General features: G+C 42.4%; 1 protein-coding gene across 1 annotated transcript in view; it reads right to left on the bottom strand.

Moving 5' to 3' along the window:
• Window positions 1–6,838: 6,838 nt before the first annotated feature.
• Window positions 6,839–17,136, bottom strand: part of UPF2 (UPF2 regulator of nonsense mediated mRNA decay) — a 52,456-nt gene continuing 42,158 nt past the window's right edge. The window contains exons 21-22 of the mRNA XM_014883102.2: window positions 14,001–14,121; window positions 6,839–8,062 (exon numbers count right to left, since the gene is read on the bottom strand). Coding sequence (XP_014738588.2) covers window positions 8,053–8,062; window positions 14,001–14,121 — 131 coding nt within the window. The 3' untranslated portion in view covers window positions 6,839–8,052. The remainder of the gene's footprint in view (window positions 8,063–14,000; window positions 14,122–17,136) is intronic.

Here is a 17,136-nt window from a genome sequence, read left to right as displayed (position 1 = left end):
TCCCTGTCTCAGGAGATGTGTACCCAGAGAAGAACTGCTCTTGCCATTATACACTGAGGCAGAGGGCAGGAAGTACCTCAGCCTTCTCCTCATCCTTTGTTGCTGTGTTTCCTTCTGCATTCAATAAAGGAGGAAGATTCTTCTCAGCCCTCCTGTTGTTGCTGATGTATTTATAGAAACTTTTTTTTTTTGCTTTTACAGCAGTAGCCAGATTAAGTTCCAGTTAAGCTTTAGCCCTGCATAACCCTGATACCCTTGAATTCCTTCTGAGTTACCTGCACCTTCTTCCAAAGGTCATATACTTCTTTTTCACCCCGAGTTCCAGACAAAGCTCCCTGTTCAGACAAGCTGGTCTCCCTCCCTGCTGGCACATTTTTCAGCATGTGGGATCATCTGCTCCTGTGCCTTTAAAATTTTCTTTTTAAAAGCACATCCCGCTTCCTGAACTCCTTTGCCTTCCAGTGTTGCCTCCCAAGAGACTCTGACAACCTTCTCAATGAGAGGAGGCCTTTAATTCATCAGCCCTCCTCCACCTGTTCTTGCTTTCAGATAATTCCTGCATCCCGTAGAGGCAAAGGGAGACAAGTCTTCATCCCAATGCTTATTTCCTAACTATAAATATCTTTTTCTCTGCAGTAAGGAGGGTCCTTAGACTGGATGGAGCCAAACCCTTCCAAGGAAACACACCCTTGTCTTGTGTGTTTTGTTTTTATTTGGTCTTTTTTCTTCCTCAGATGGGGCTTCTCTTCCCATATTAGGTGACTCCTCCCAGATGAGGAAATGCCTTCCCTGAAAAGTCCTCGGTGCATCCCTGACTACATCACCAAATGTTCAGATGTGTTCTTACCTCAAGGGAACTGCCAGGAAAGATTATTTTCCACTGGGCCATAATTACCTGCTGCTACTTCCAACTGGCCAAAAAAAGAACACCAGAAGAGGCTTCAGTAACTTTGGGATTGAACTGAGCAGGCACAAGGAGTGGTAGATAAACCAGCTGGCAGGCTTGAAGGAGCGACTCAGCTTCAATTTCTCTTTTGTTCATGGGTCTTTGCACCTGCCCCTGAGCTTTAATGAATGTTTCACAGAGCCCCAGGAATCACAAACTAATTCCCAAAGCTGCTGAGGCACTCTTACCTAGGACCATTATTTTCTTCTCAGAAGGGTGTCTCTGTATCATAAAGAAATGCAGCTGTTACAGTGTCCTTACCTGAAGGGCAAAGTTTTTTTGGTTTGGGGGGTTTTTTCCCCATCTTTTTTTTTGGTTGTTGTTGTTGTTTAAAGTATGTTGAAGGTTTGAATTGAAAAGAAAATAAATACATAGAATCCTTTTCTTGACCACTGAGTCAGGGAGCAGCTCCCTTTCCTACAGCCTGTGCTACAGCCAGCCTGACTCTGCTGAGCTGCTGCTCCAGGTCTGTCAGAGATTCTGGCCTTAGTCCTCCCCTGGTGCTGCACCCAGTTCAGTGTCTGCACCGATCCCACAGCGGCGTCACCCTGTGCACCCTAAACCTGCCCTTCCCAGCAGCTCAGCCCCTGCCACGTGCCCCAGCAGCCACCTGAGCACTGGAACCTGCAGCAGGCAGAAGGAAAGAGCTGCCTCACCTTATTTGCTTTGTTTGCTCTCAGCCCGTGTGGAGCTCAGAGGCACCTGGAGCAGGTGGGGCTGGGAAGTGCAGCTCAGCAGTGCCTTTGATCCCACGGAACAGTGAATCCCCTGCCCAGGGCGCTGCTGTAGCAGAGGAGCCAGGACATCCTTCCTGTCCCTTTCCTGCTTTGCAAATGGAAGATTACAGAGTTACTGGCCAGGGCTGGGGCAGCCAAGGGAAGTTTCACCCAGGCACCAGCCAGAGCTGGGGTATGACTGCTTCAGTGGTTACAGCTGAATGTCACACTTCTCTTTCTGAGGTGATGCACAAAACCACGTCCCTGCTCTCCCAGTAAATGCACAGTCCCCTCCCAGTGTCCCCACCCTCCCTGCCAAAGCCCCACACAGACCCTTGGGAGGTCCCATGTCCTTGAGCCAGGCTTTGTTCAGCCCAGGAGGGATTGAGCAGCTCAGTGCAGCATCCTGTGAGTGTCCTCCCAGAACCTGGAGAGCCAGCACAAAGCCCTGGAGCCCCCAGCCCTTGCTGGGCACAGCCCAGCTCATGCCCAGGGCAGCTGGCACAGCATCCCCCTCTCACTGCTGGCTGGGGCTTCCATGGAAGTCCCTTCCCTGCTCTGTTAGGACAGGATTGCTCATTTCCTCACAGGGCTGGGGAGGTCAACTTCACCCTCAAATGTTCATGATGTACTTTTTCCCATAATTTGAAAGGAAGCTCTTAACTCCCTGAGATTCTGTTATTGTCAGCATCAGAAAATTGTGTAACTTTTTTATCTGTTCTCTGCTTGCTTATCCATTCCCACAAGGAAGGGCAAGGGCTGTGTTTCCCAGCTGGGAAACAAGGGCAGTGATGTTAAGCCAAGGAAAAAGAGCAGAGATGATCTTGACCTTCGGGTTTCCAGGCTTATGGAGTAATCCTGAATCCCCCTTCCTCTCCCACCACCACACCTGCCCCATTGGTAGCATTCCCTTGCCAGTCCAGGAGAACATCCAGCAGCCTGGAAGATCACTCACATGTGCCAGGAGTTGTTCATACTCTAATTAATGAAGATAAGCTACCCATCGTACTGATGCTCAGAGGGTGGAATAACACCAGAAGGAAAACAGTATCCCTACAAGCTGTTGTGGCAGGAGGGGAGACTATTTCTTCATACTTAAACATCTATTAGGAAACAGTTGTCAGCACAGAGCAGAGGATCCAAAGGGTCTTCAGGCTTCACGACCCAAACTTCATTACTGTGGAACATTTCCTGCCTCCTAAATGGATTTTAGTTTGCCTGATCAGGTTTAATTTTTATTTATGGCATGAGTTTTCCAGTGAGCTCAAGCCCAGGAAATGGGCACTGTGTGCAATTCCTGGTGCATCCTGTAACAAACCCCTCAGCTCTGTGCCAGCCATGCTGAGAGCAGAGACTTTTCTCTGCAGTTTGTCACCCTGCAGCAACAGCGAGGTCTTCTCTGAACCCAAAAGCTGCTCTGATTTTATATTAGCTAAGACTCACGGCCACTAATAAACCCCTGGTTTTCATGGGTGTGGGATCTGGGACCAACCTGAATAATAAACTTGGTTTATTTACCCCTCCTGGGCATTTCAGTAGGAAAGAGAGAGTTAGACTGTGTAAGTCCTGCTGCTGTGTCCCTCTTCCTACTGGAAAAGAAAGTCTGCCACAGAAGGGATGAGGAACCAGTGTCTGCCAGGAACAGCTCAGCTGTATTCCCAGACAGAAGTGGACTGAAGCTGTGTCTTCCTCCCAGGAAAAGGCTCTTCCTGCCCTGAGCCCAAAGAGGAAGCCAGAGCTCCCATCAGCACTTGAAAAGCTGCTCAGAGCAGAGATAAGAACAGCCAAAAGCTGCCTCTGAGCTCCCTCTCATCACTTGGTTATCTTCACTTCCATCACTCCAGGGAGGCAACTTCCAGCAACGTGTAGCAATTCAATTTGGGATTAATACAGCACCAAGCTCCCTCCAGGTGGGCTCTGAAACCCTCACTGACACATTCAAATCTTGCTTCCCAGGAGAGAACTTGTGATTTTGAGTTCACCATGAACAGACAGATGTATGTGCATATGTATACAATATATATTGTGGAAATACTTTAAAAATTAAAAAACCCACCCTAAAACAATTAAGGGGTAAATACAGCAGTTTTCAAGCTCTTGGGCTGTTGACTATGACTCGTTCTCAGCTGCAAACGTCACTCCCCTTTATCCCCTGCACAACAGAAACTTTCTTCCTGCAGGTAAATGTCGAAGAACAAATAAACATTAGCAATAGCTAAATGTCTTCCTCCTTTTTAAGTGTCTCAACTATTTTTTTTCTTTGCCTGACAGCTTGGATCCAGGTGATGGGGAGAAGGAAGGAAGGAGGGAGGGAGAGAAGCTTTTTCACAGAACACTGCTCTTCTAACAAGTGTTTTAAGTGTTTTAAGGGCACAATCACACCCTGACAATAATAACTTTAAAGCAAAGTTTATAGTTCAAACAATGCAAGTAAATATTTTGACATTTTCTCATTTGTTTGATTCCTGCTCAATTAGTTTCCTATTCCTGTTCTCAGGAAATACTGGGATTTCCTTAGGACTAGCTGGAAAAAACCCTGTTTATAGTGGAGCTCTGGGAAGAGACAGCAAAGTGTCACCTCAGAGGAGCACGTTCAGCAGGGCAGAAGGGTGAATGGCTGAGGAAAAGCTCAGCATGGAGGAAATTAGTGATGAAGCTCAAAGAAGGGAAAAAATGAGGAAAAAATAGATGTATTTATCAGGGGGCAACAGCAGGTTCGTGGCACCATTATGGATGGATTGGTATTGCAAACATTCACTCCAGGCTGATGAGGACATGCCATGCCTGAGCCAAGCAAACAGTGAGTGCTCTGCTGCAGCAGCCAAAGGAAAAATGCTGAGAGCTTGAGGAAAGCAGACAGACTCCACAATAGAGGTGGTTTTCTAAGCCTGAATATACATAAAATTGTGTGTGCTGTGGAACACGTGCATAGATATGCTTTATATTTTTATCTACATAACAGAAACAGCCCAAGAGATTTCTCATGCTGAAGGCCTGGGAAGTTGAGATTACAGCAAGTCTGCAAACTCAGCAATTAATGAAAAAAAGATTGATACCCTTTTTTATCACATTACATCATTGTGGGTAGTGAAAGATGCCCAATAGCATCAGCTGGAGTTCAAGGTATTGCCTGCAAGCACTGCCATTCCTGGGTCAAATTCCAATTCCAGAGCTTCCCAGACACCCTGGCTCCATCCTCGAGCAAGGCCCAACACAGCACCTCAGCTCCAACAGGCTTTCAAGTGATGCACCATAAATCATGGAATGGTTTGGGTTGGAAGGGAACTTAAAGCTCATCCACTTCCAGCCCCTGCCATGGGCAGGGACCCCTTCCACCAGACCAGGCTGCTCAGAGCCCCCTCAGAGGAGCCTGGGATGGCCTCAGAGCCATCTTGTCAGGTCAGGGGGACTCAGGTGGTCACAAACCTGTCCCTGTGACAGACAGGACTTCATTCCCCCAAGTCCCTGCCTTGAGCTTTGGAGGCTTGAGAGATCGGGGAGGAGAAGTTACCATCAAAAACTGAGGCACAATTATTGAGTACAAACCTACAGCACACTTTGTCAGCTCGAGGAGCCTCACATCAGTGAAGACAACCCCAATGCCAGGGCCTGACTTCAGCCCAAATTCTTTCCACAGAATGATAAGATAACAGAAATCTTTTACGTAATCAAGAACATGAAACAGTTTCTCCTTCATCTACATATGCTTTCCCAGACTTAACTCCTCACTTGCAGGGTCAGGAACACTGCTGCAGAAATGGTCTTTGCAAGGACACCTTCAACCAGCATCCCGTGAGAAAGGCTCCCAGGGAACATCCTCTGCCCCATCCAACAGTGCCTCAGGTTGAATTGGGATGACTTCCCCAGTGACCAGACACACCCATGGGTCACTGCACTGCAGGGAAAGAGAAGCAATGACATTAAACACAATTTCATTAATTAAAATAAACATCATGTAATCTGGGTAAAGCAGTAATATTCATAGGTGACAGACACTGACCAAAATAGAGGCCATTCCCCATTCTGTATCAATCCCAGGCTGCACAGGTGACAATTTTAATTAAACACCCTCTAAAGGAAGGTAAAGGATTCTAAAGACATGAGAGGGAGCCATGCAATCCCTGCAGCAAGAACCTGCACATGGATCAGGTAGTGAAACTGCTGTGCAAGCAGCAGGAGCAGCATCCAGCCACACCACGAGATGTGGGGTCAGCACACGGGAAGGCAAGGAATAAAGTGCATGCAAACTGGATTTTTTCTGTGCATCATGGAATGGTTTGGGTTGGAAGGGAAGGGACTTCTACAAGTCATCCAGTTCAATACCTCTGCAAATGAGCAGGGACAACTTCAAATACATCAGGTTGAAATCTTGCATGTTTCCAGGGACTGGGCATCCACCACCTCTGGGAAATCTGTGCCAGTCTCATCACCTCATGTAAAAATTTTCTTCCTTATCTCTAATTTAGGTCAACCCCGATTTAGTTTACAACCAGCACTCCTTGTCCTACTGCAACAGGCCCTGCTAAAACGTTTGTCTGTGTGCATTCAGCTCTGATTATTTCATTTACGGTGATCTTTGGCACAACATTAGAATAATTAATTTTAAAATTAAACTTCAGAAAGTTTCACTGAACTGTTTTTTGATTTCAGTCTGAAGTCAGGAAAATCCCTAGCTGACCCTAAACTATTTTTAGCAAATAATTTTATAAAGACATTTCCATTGATCCAAATTCCATCCAAGGCATTGGATTGACACATATAACACAGAGCTAATATTTTATTTTTATGCAGTTACTCAATCTGGATAAATTAAATGCTTTTGAAACTAAGCAACATGTTGAGTAAAGGAAGCTGACTCTAGTCTGAACCACAATTAGATGCTTAATCTGCTATTACCAATTGGTAGGCATTGTTCTTTGGGGAAGTGGAAGTTACATCTGAGCAGTGGATATGGTCATATTGGTGTAGGAGGCGTTCCTGGAGGAGCTCAGAGTTACAAACACGATTAATAAATGTACCCATGAATTTCATGTGGAAAGAAAACAACATGAAAAAAATCACGTAAGACTTGAATCGAAGACCTGGAATTCCTGTCCAAACTACAGCCCACAATACACCACAAACCCTTCAAAACATTTCCAAAGAACAAAGTGAATGTCAAGAGGCAGACACCGACTCTAAATTACAACACTTTATTGCAGCATTGGCAAAGGTCAGATTTCTGAAGCTGGTGAAGATCGGGCGGCATTTCTGTATGAAATGTTACAATTTTACAAGTCTCTCTTCCTACATGCAGAAACCAAAACCAGTGGTAAAAAGGATTTTAGAAGAGCTAGAAAAAAGAATTAGTAGTAACATACAGATGGGCTCTTTAACTCAATGAACTACCTCTACCTGAAAGCAAACAAAACCCTACACTAATAAATAACAGATTGTCAGAAACAGACCAAGAATCCTCATTTCTACTTAGAAAAAAATAAAAATTCTACTTGTTTCCAGACTTAAATCTTTTTTTTTTTTTTTTTTTAACTTTTTGTTTGTTTCAATAGACACAGAGGCTTATCAACCCATGAAGATCAACAGAATATTTGGATCCACTCCTTGACATCCTCCTGTTATGCTGACTGGCACGTTTTGGTTTTCAATGATACATACAATGGGCTCAACTATATCCCTGTCCTTAGGCTGGTGTCAGGCTGTTCCAAGCAGTACGAGTCAACACCCCGTGTTCATCAACTTCACTTTCTATTTTAAACCTTAACAGACATTTTATCTCCTTGGCTCTTCAATTTTTCACCCCTCCCCACCCCCTTTCTGGCACATCTGGCAGCAAAAGGCTCTTCCTTAACCAAGAACATCCTCGCTGAGGAGTGTTTGAGAAGTTATCCTACTCGGCAGGGTTTTCTTCTGGATTTTGCCGTTGGCTCTATGTTTTTCTACTGCAGATTTGCAGCCCTCAAAGAACATCCTTCCAACACCAAGTGCTCGAGTCGGAGACAATGTAACTTGTGGCGAGTTCAGAGCTTTATTTCCCTGCAGGCTGAGCTGCCAAAGGCCTTTCCCATTCCAGTGTAATCATCCGAACTCCAGGCTGCTCCCGGCTCTCACCGAGCTGCTCGCAGGTCAAGTTCCCCATCTCGCTCGTTTGCTTCTGCTCCTATGAGAAGATTGACCCTCAACGCGGTTCCCATAACAAAAAGCTTTTTTTGGGGGGGTGGGGGGGGAGAGGGGAGGCTGCTCTTCGTGCCCCACGGCCCCAGCCTGTCGCAGGTTTCGGTTCTGAACGCTCTAGACTGACATGCTGAGATGTGTCCACTGCTCTCGTTTAATCGCTGGAGGACTCCACAACACCAGAGATACAGGACCTAATGAAATGACACTGGCGGTGGATCAGCGTCTCCTGCGGGAAGAGAGGAATCACATCAGGCTGCGCTGCCCAGAACTCTGCAGTGAGCAGCCCCCAGAGCAGCTGCCACTCATTCTGATACTCTTTTACCTTCCAACAAAAAGTTACATATTTCTCTTTTCTGCACAACCATTTCAAAAGGCCACACCAGACAAAAGCAGGGGGATAATCTGCACCTTCTCATCCCAGATGAGATGCTGAACTACTGAAGCACAGCTGTGAATTTGGTGAAAAAATGAGTTATTGTAAATAGTTTTCATCTTTCTGTGCAGCTTCTTAATACTTAGAAGCTCTGCAGAAACGTTACAAAGGACTTTCTATATGCAAATTACTGGTTAGAACCTTTTTAGAGTCAACAGGTGCATTTAAATTTTCCACCACCTGTTGTTCATGAAACACATCCCTACTCACAAAAAGTCACATTTAATTCTCTCAAGAACATACAAATGCATTGAAGAATGACACCACTTTGCAGGCAGGGGATTCAGCAAGACCAGGGCAATGCAGCAGTAAGGCCACCCCAGTGTCACTAACTTCAGCACAATGCAGTTACTGCATCTGGGCTCCTTTTCAGCTGATTTTGGGCTGCAAATTAAAATTAGTAACAGACAGCAAAATAAAACTTCAACATTTACAATTCCAAGAAAGCTCCAGGGCTACACACCCAGGTTTTTTACCATGCAAACACAACAGTTCATGTTTCTTTACATCAGTGTGTATCCTCCAGTGTTTGTTCAACAGTCATTTGATCTAAACCTGGTCTTTACTGAAGATCTTGCAGATACAGATAGGTTAACTGGACATGGTAACTTTTCCATCTCTTGTACCAGATGAAGCTTTCACACTAAATTTTGTATTTCTATGTGTTGCTTTGTTCTAATATCCAGTATTTGTTTATATAAAAATGCTGTATATTTTTGCCAGGAAGTCCCAAGCTGATGCATCATTAGAACTCACTGCAGCACTCCTTCTATGATTTGGTTTTAACTGCCTGATGGGGAGGGAAGGAAAAAGGCTGGGACTGGCTGCACCAAACCAGCAGCTACCAGTACCAGTACACCAAACCAGCAGCTACCAGTACCAGTACACCAAACCAGCAGCTACCAGTACCAGTACACCAAACCAGCAGCTACCAGATCTGCTGGTGGCAGATCCCTGTTTCAGGGGATTACAGACACGTGCTGCTGCCAAAAATAGCAGCAATAGTTTTTCCCAAACCAGGTATTTCACATTTGTGTCTGATCTAGTAAACTTGATCCAAACTTCTATTTGGCAAGGTCAAACTCAGTACACAGATGTGATTAAAACCATCTTGAGCCCTATGTGTAAAATGAATCAATTCTTTGCAGTCTCCTCCCACACTGCCCTTCCTGCCACTGACGCCTTATTCATTTGTATGAAATTCATACAGGCGGCTTCTCACGCCATGCTGAGCATTAACACCGCCCACCCGTGACTGACAGGGAAATACACAGAACCTCTGCCACAAACCGTGGCTGGAGCAGAAAACTGGAAGTCATAAAAACACACAAACATCACACCATAGGCTACGAAATAATCACAAAGCCAAGGCACGGGTGAAGCTGGGAGAGCTCAATCAGCAGCACAACTTTACAGCTTAAACTGAGAGTGCCCAGGAGAATATCAACAATCAACTCCTTTCTGCATATTGCTGACATCACAAGATCACAAAAAATCTCTTTATTTCTTGACATTGAGACCTTTGAAGTTGGATTTCACACTTATCCCTAATCCCCTGGTGTCCTCCAATCCACAACACTGCAATTCTGCAGTGCTGCATTTCTTCACAAATCTCCCCACAAACTTCCAGCTCCAAACACCTGCTCTCCCAGTTCACTCCCTGCTTTGCTCTTCTCAACTAATCTCAGCTTCCATGTTTTGTTGTCTCTCTCCCCTTGTCACCCAAAACCATGAACAAGAAACAGAAAACACCAAGGTGCCCATTAAAAATCTATCACATCTGACTTATCACATTCTACACTGTGAACATCAAAATTCAAATAAACCACAAAAGCTGAACTCGCCTAAGTAAGAGAATCTTATCTTCTGCAAGCTATTTTATATTCTCATCTATCCATCAAAAATAAAATGCTCTGACAAAGTTAAATCACAAAGTCAGTGTGTATAGTGGGAGCAGGGAGGTGTTTTGGGGATTGGTAGCTGGTTTCCAGAGGGCCACAAAACTGCAGGGGTTTTTGGTAGGTAGTTGTTATTATTTATATTGAAAGAACCTTTTCAAACATAGGAGTCTTTCTAACTGAGCATGGCTTATAAATACAATTTTGCCTTCCATTCCCTCTAAACTGAAGTGTGATCTCTCCAACTTTGCTGTCTGGGTTAGACTCACACTCAGCCTGCAGAGCTCAACAAGCACCATCCTGCCAAGGCAAGCACCTGAGCCTTTCCTGTTTTGTGTTCAGCTCCAGTGCAGCCCACCAGAAGCAGCTGCAGGATTTGGAGCCCTCCTCCCATACTCCTCCCTGTGCTTCCCTCCCATGAAACAGCTGAAAAGGGGTTTGGCATTTCTTAGCTGAGTTTGAAAGGTTCATGCCAGTAAGAAGTGAATTCAAAGCTTCATAAAGCAGTATTGTCAATGCATCAACTTCATGACAGGTGATGTATGAATTGTGTTGGTCCAGTAGCTGAAACAGGAAATCATATTAAATTCACATTTCTTCTTATTATCCAAACTCTGATTTTTCAGCATTAATGCAATATTCTTTATGATGAAAATATTTAGCTAATAACATCCCAGCATCCTGTTATTACTGTTATGCTTCATTTTTCTATATTAAATGGGTTAAAGACAAATAAGAGTCAGATGTAAACAGGAGACCTGAGATCACCATTTAACATGAATATTATTATTTGGTTTGCCAGCCTATACCTGCATCCCCAGGGGAACTTTGGACACAGGCAAGCCCTGTACTATACCTTCAAAACAGCAACCAATTTTGAGGCTACTTCTTTTAATAAGGAGAGGTTTAACAAGATAAAATCCTTGGTAAGGCCCCACTTCTCAACAGAAGAATTACAGGGAGAAATCTAACTTCCTTGGTAATCAATGTTTTTAAAATTATTTTATATAACATGGTTATTTTCATTTCACTTTTAAAACCAAGCCATTTAATGGATCTCAATCCTCTTAAACAAAGGAAAACCATTTTATATTTTAAGCTGTTCCTAATGGTAGAAGTCTATTTTTATGATAATTCCATCACAAAAAAAAATTACTTTAGTGAATTTTGTGTTTCCTGAAGGTAGTAGTTTAATAGCCTGAGCCAAAGGCTTCTCTTAAGACACAAATGCTACAGAACTGGAGGCAAGAGAGAAAATTGTTTTCTTCCCAGTTCTGCTGAAGCAAATCAAGGAACCCTACTTTTAAGGGAGTCACAGTAAATTATCTTTAAGGTCAGTCATCCTTAAATGTACCAGTCCCAGAAAGAATCTCCTCCCTACAGGATAAACAGGTAATACAAGGCCATACAAGCAGGCAATTCCAAACAAACAGGAATAAACTCCAATTTTTGATCCAGCATTTTGCACGTACTAAAATCTGACAAAGCTTGCAAATCTCACTGCATTTACTTTAGTATAGAACAAGGACATTAACAGAGGAGAAATAAAGTAAAAACTACAGCAGATTTCTCTTTTTTAAAAAACATAGAGGGTTAATTGCTTAGTGAGATCCTGCTGTTCAAGGCCAAAAACATATGGAAGAACCCAATGCTACCTTCATAGACTTCTGAAATGAACTGTTACAATAGGGAGATTTGGATTTAACTTCCTAAAAGGTGTTTGAAACACGGTGCTTAGGGCATGTTTAGCAACATAAAGCAAAGGTAAAAACAACAAATCAATTTCTCTATTCTCAACACTCCCTCAAATCCAAGAAAGGCCTCATTCCTACCTCAGCTATCAGAACCTGTCACATTGTACATTACAGTGGAATCGACCAGGAGATTTATTTGCTTAGTTTATCCCTATCTCAAGAATTGTAAAATAAAAAGTTGTATATCTTGAAGAAAGCAGCAAACTGTTATTTCCAGTAAGTTTGAATTATTTTGTAAGAAAATAACATTTCAGTTGTGTTCATGTACAAAGAAGCAGCAACAACACAACACCGTGTCCTCATGGAAGTGGTAACATCTGTGTTACACCATTGTTCTACCAAGTCGGAATGTGAAACCTTCTCTACAGATATTAAAATTAACAGCTCAGTTCCTATCTGCTCAGCCAGATCCTCCAGCATCCTCAGAATCCACAGGGTAAAGCTTTAACAAAGCCTGAGGGGGGTCTGGGCAGAGACTGCAGTGCAACCTTGAAAGTCAGAAGATTATTTTCAATACATCCTACAAATCAGAGGCTCTAAGATTGTAGGCAGCAGACAGTCTGTGCCAGTGGGAAGCCATTGGTGTACCCACAGTCTCCAATAAATAAATGGAGTTAGGAAAAGTGTTAGTGCCTTACTGCAGGCTGAGATGGCTCAACCGATGCATGACTGCCAGGCAGAGCACCCAGTACACAACAAATAAAATATACCTGCTCAAAAAAACTTCCTGCTCTCTGCTCCAAGGAGCTGATGGATTAAAAGGAACAAAGAGTGAACTCCATAATACAAAACTACATTAAAACTGCAAGTGCATGGCACTTGAATAAGCAAACACTGCTCAAACTGCTGTGTAACATCTGACCTACTTCACAGTCTAAATGACATTTTCCCGACAACATCAGAATATAAAAAGTTTTCTAAAGAAAATAATTTAGAAGAAATCTACAGATATCACATCTACTGGTCTGGCTGTTGTATTTAAAGAATAACTGCAGCATGCAGCTCGTGCCTGAAAGAACAGAAGGCTGCAGCTGTTAATGAAACACCTGTAAGTATTGTGGCAATTCAGTGTAACTGAACACTTTGTATTCCTAAAACAGCATTAGGTCACAGTGATATGAAAAAGCTACATGGAAAGCACTGCTCATTTTGAGTTACATCTGGTTCATTTTTTAAAAACATTTAAAATAAACTGCAATCTTTAAAAAAACCAAAATTCTTTCTTGTACAAGCTGTGTCTGTATGAGGTCTCAATGAGTGAGTGCTCATCAGGACATTATCAAATGATCATAAACATGTACCATGAAGAAGATGGAAATGCTACTAGAACACAGAAGTAGTACATTACATTAACTTATTTGCAGTTCATAAAGGCAGATCCACTAGGAGGTAAACTGTTCCCTTCCCAGTTGCTGCTCCTATCAATCCACCTTCAAAATGGACTTGCAAAGAAAAGAGGAACATGAAAGCAGGTCTGCAATTCACCCGAAACCGTCTATTCAAATGTGTGCTGCAAGGCTAATTTAATGGTTTATTTGCCAGCTTGCTCCAAGTGAGAAAAGACATATACTAAAGCCTCAGAACAACTATTAAGCAATTGGGAATGACTTTTCATGTTAATGCTGGTTTTGGTACACTCTACACAACAAATTGAAAGTTCTTCTCTGTCTTCCCACCTTTACTATATTTACTTTCCATTCAAGGCATCAAATACAGAGGAATAGCTGTGAAATTTACCTCACAGAAAGACCATAATGAGAATTTCTGTGATACTATAAAAAAAAAAATCCTCATCCCCTCTCATGGAGAAAGCAGACTTGTTTCTTTTTCCCTACAAAAAGAGGCTCATATTCTAGCAGCTATTTCACAACTGAAAAATAATCTTTTGGCTTCCAAACTGTCACGGAGGTACAGACACTGAATTAGAAGCACAAAACACTGCTTGGCATTTTAAGTGAATGCTTTAGAATGGAAACGACTGCCCAAATACTCACTACAGAGATCATTATCTGTTTCAATTATGAAGGTAATTACTTGCCTAGAACCAGAATTACCACATTTAAAGGAAGATTGTCCTACCTCCCACCGGTTTTAAAGATTAGATCTGCATTAGGTGCTCCCTTCGGATGCTGGTAACGAGGCCGCCGCTCACGATTGGTATTTGCTGGAGCTGGACGCTGTGCCAGAGACTGCAACATTTCTGGGATTTCAGGCAGAAGAAAAGTAAATAGAAGAAAGTTAAATACATTTTCTATGCATCATTTTACACAGGAATTGACACATGCACATTTCACTGCCATTTACACTTACACTTTGCTGTAGAGTTAACACTCAAGTTATTCCACAGAAGTTAATTATAAAAAGTTACAAATCGCATCCACAGCTTTGATAAACCAAGCTACCCCACAATATAAACCTGCATTTCCAGATGTTCCTGCAGAAGGAACTGCCAGTAGTGGTTTTCATCACAGATGCTCAAGAGAAGGTCTGCGACCTTTTCTTTCTAAACACATCAGCCACCACTTTCTCCATCAATGATCGAGAACAAAGACTCACAGCAGCGTGAGCGGCCTCAACATTAAACCTCCCCGGAATAGTAACAACTGCACAAAGCTCCTACCAATTAAAAGACTCAGCAAGAAACCTGTCCTAAAATTAGGCATTGCCAGTCAGGTATTTAAGTCTAAGCTTGGATAATTGGATCTTTTTCCAGCGAAGTCAGGCACCTGAAGAAGGTGACTCAGCTGACCTACATCGCACCAGCTGTCCCACGGATGAAGTTTTTCACTTTATCATCAGTGGGAATAGTTTGGGTGCAGAAAGCAGTCCACACGATGCAGTTTATCCCTGGATAGCCAACTTTTGGGCAATTTAAACTAGGATAGTATTGTATTCTGACATTTGGTAAAACTTAATTTCTAAAACTTTATTTCATTTCTTAATGATTAAAAAAATGTTTCTTTACCAGGCGAAGTCAATGCTTATTAAGTAGCCAATACAATTGCAGATACATCATAGGAGGTAATCTCTGCCAATCTGTTAATACATCTAATGGAAAGTATTCCTACAGTCCACCTGAGCAGGGATCTACATTACTCAGCAAACAGACAGATGGGATAAATGAAGGGGAAAAGTGGAATAAGCTGTTAAACAGATTATGTTTGAAAGTCTGCTCTGTCTAGTTCTCCAGTCTCTGGTAATCTCATTGGAGACACACACCCATCACCTGCTGCACTCACCCACTGCTCTCAGTGGGGCCAAACTGGAGGCTAATGAGGTTCCCTCATCATTTACAAAGTGCAGGTGAAACGTTCAGTAAAGTTATCCACCTAGTCCTGGAGAAACTGGGAAACTGTGACTGATTTAATATTCAGTATCTGTGTCGATAGCCAGTGACCTTTGTATTCATGCTCTGCACACTCATCCAGCAGTGGCAAAGGCAGCCCCTGAACTCACTGACAGTCCATGTTTGTAAACATCATGAAACATCAGCATTCCCACCAACCAGTGTCGTTCCTGTGTGCCAGGAGAGAGCTCTGGGGGCAATGAGGAGGAAATCAGGAGGAAAACCCTATAAGATTAGGGTACCCTGCCAGCCAGGTGTGAGCAGCAAGCAGTGAATGAACAAGTACGTGCACATCTGCCTCTTCTGTTTTCCACACAGCAGGTGAAAGGAAATATGGGACTGGGAAGTTTGGTATTGGAGAAGGTAACAGAAGGCAGAGATGGCAGGGGAGCACAATGTGATTTCTAGGCTGAAGACACACCACCAAACATCCTTGCTTTTTTAGTGAAAAAAAAAATCAGCACAGAAAAGTACCAGTCTAAACTAGAGAACCACCCAAGTTCCTAATAATTCTTTAAATTAAAAAACGTTTGTAATATACTAAGCTTTGCTGAAACTTTAAATCTTTATCTGATACTACTTTGAAGTACATTGGTGAATTTCCATCTATTAGCTACCCTGTGCAGATGAAAAGAATAACAAGTACATGTGAAAACGTTGGGACAACCCTGAGGCATTCTTCCAGAAATTGAAAATTCTTCCTCCCTCGGTAACTTCAAAGCTTGAAACAGAAATTTAACCAAACACTTTCATTCAATGGGTAGGTACCAACTTGTCACAGACAGGATGACTCTTCAAAAGTAACATCAGCTGCAAAAATCTAAATAAAAAATTGTTCCAAAGGCAAATGTAATTTGGCCTGTTTAATTTAGCCTGATTAAATGGTCCTCCTTAGTTTGGTTTTACTCTGTGTATTACCCAAGTAAATAAGATGTATCAACAGCAGTTTTAAAAAGGGATGTGAATTATGGAAAAACTTTTTTCTTTTGTGTTCACTTCCTTCCTGTATTGTTTTGTACACAGGAACTACATAAAAATCTATGAGAAAATGTAAAAAGCCTATTTCCAATTATCAATTCTTATCAGTTGTCTGATTTTGTCCAACAGAAATAAATATGATCCTTTTTTGGATAAAAAGTACAATTGCTCACAATAAAATCCTAGATTAAATAGGTTCATTTTAGATATCAACAAAGTCATACAACAGAGTATAAAACCCAAATGCCTGGACCATTAGAAATATCAGAAATATCTAATGAGGAAAAACCCACAAAAAGTCTGAGAGAAGCACTGAAATGTCTAATTGTAGAGCCTCTCTCTTCCTTTCTCACAAATGGGCTTTATAAGAGCAGAGTGTCTCAGAAAGTTTCTGAGCTAATTACCCTGTCCAATACTCAGAATATATTGTGTTACCATTTCAGAGCTCTGCAGACACTCTCTTTGGAAGATACTCCTTTGTACAATTACAAGTTTAGTTCTGGTACTATCGAAGTTCTGCAAGAAGTACTGGATTCCACAGTGTTTTAAAATCAGAACTGTTTTAATTTCCCACTTCTTGATGAACAGTGACCTTTCACTAAATACCTTAAATGAGATTTCCTGCTGATTAACTACTTACACCATGATTACCACCAGACTACAACATCTTTACAAAAAAAATGCAGAGCAAAAACTTTTGAGATGTTAAATGGAAACAGTAACATAAGGCATCAGTTTTATTGGCCTGGCTTTGTTTGCTACCTGAGTAAGCCAATGGAAGTTGAATCTGAAAAGAAACACAACCCAAAACAAACCAGCCAACAACTAAACACATCAAGTGCACCTGTTTAGGGACTGTATGATCTGCTGTATTAACTGTTTGCTTCAATC

Source organism: Sturnus vulgaris, chromosome 5 (assembly GCF_052056855.1).
Source record: "Sturnus vulgaris isolate bStuVul1 chromosome 5, bStuVul1.hap1, whole genome shotgun sequence".
Classification (NCBI taxonomy): domain Eukaryota; kingdom Metazoa; phylum Chordata; class Aves; order Passeriformes; family Sturnidae; genus Sturnus; species Sturnus vulgaris.
This window is presented reverse-complemented; position numbering and strand designations above follow the sequence as displayed.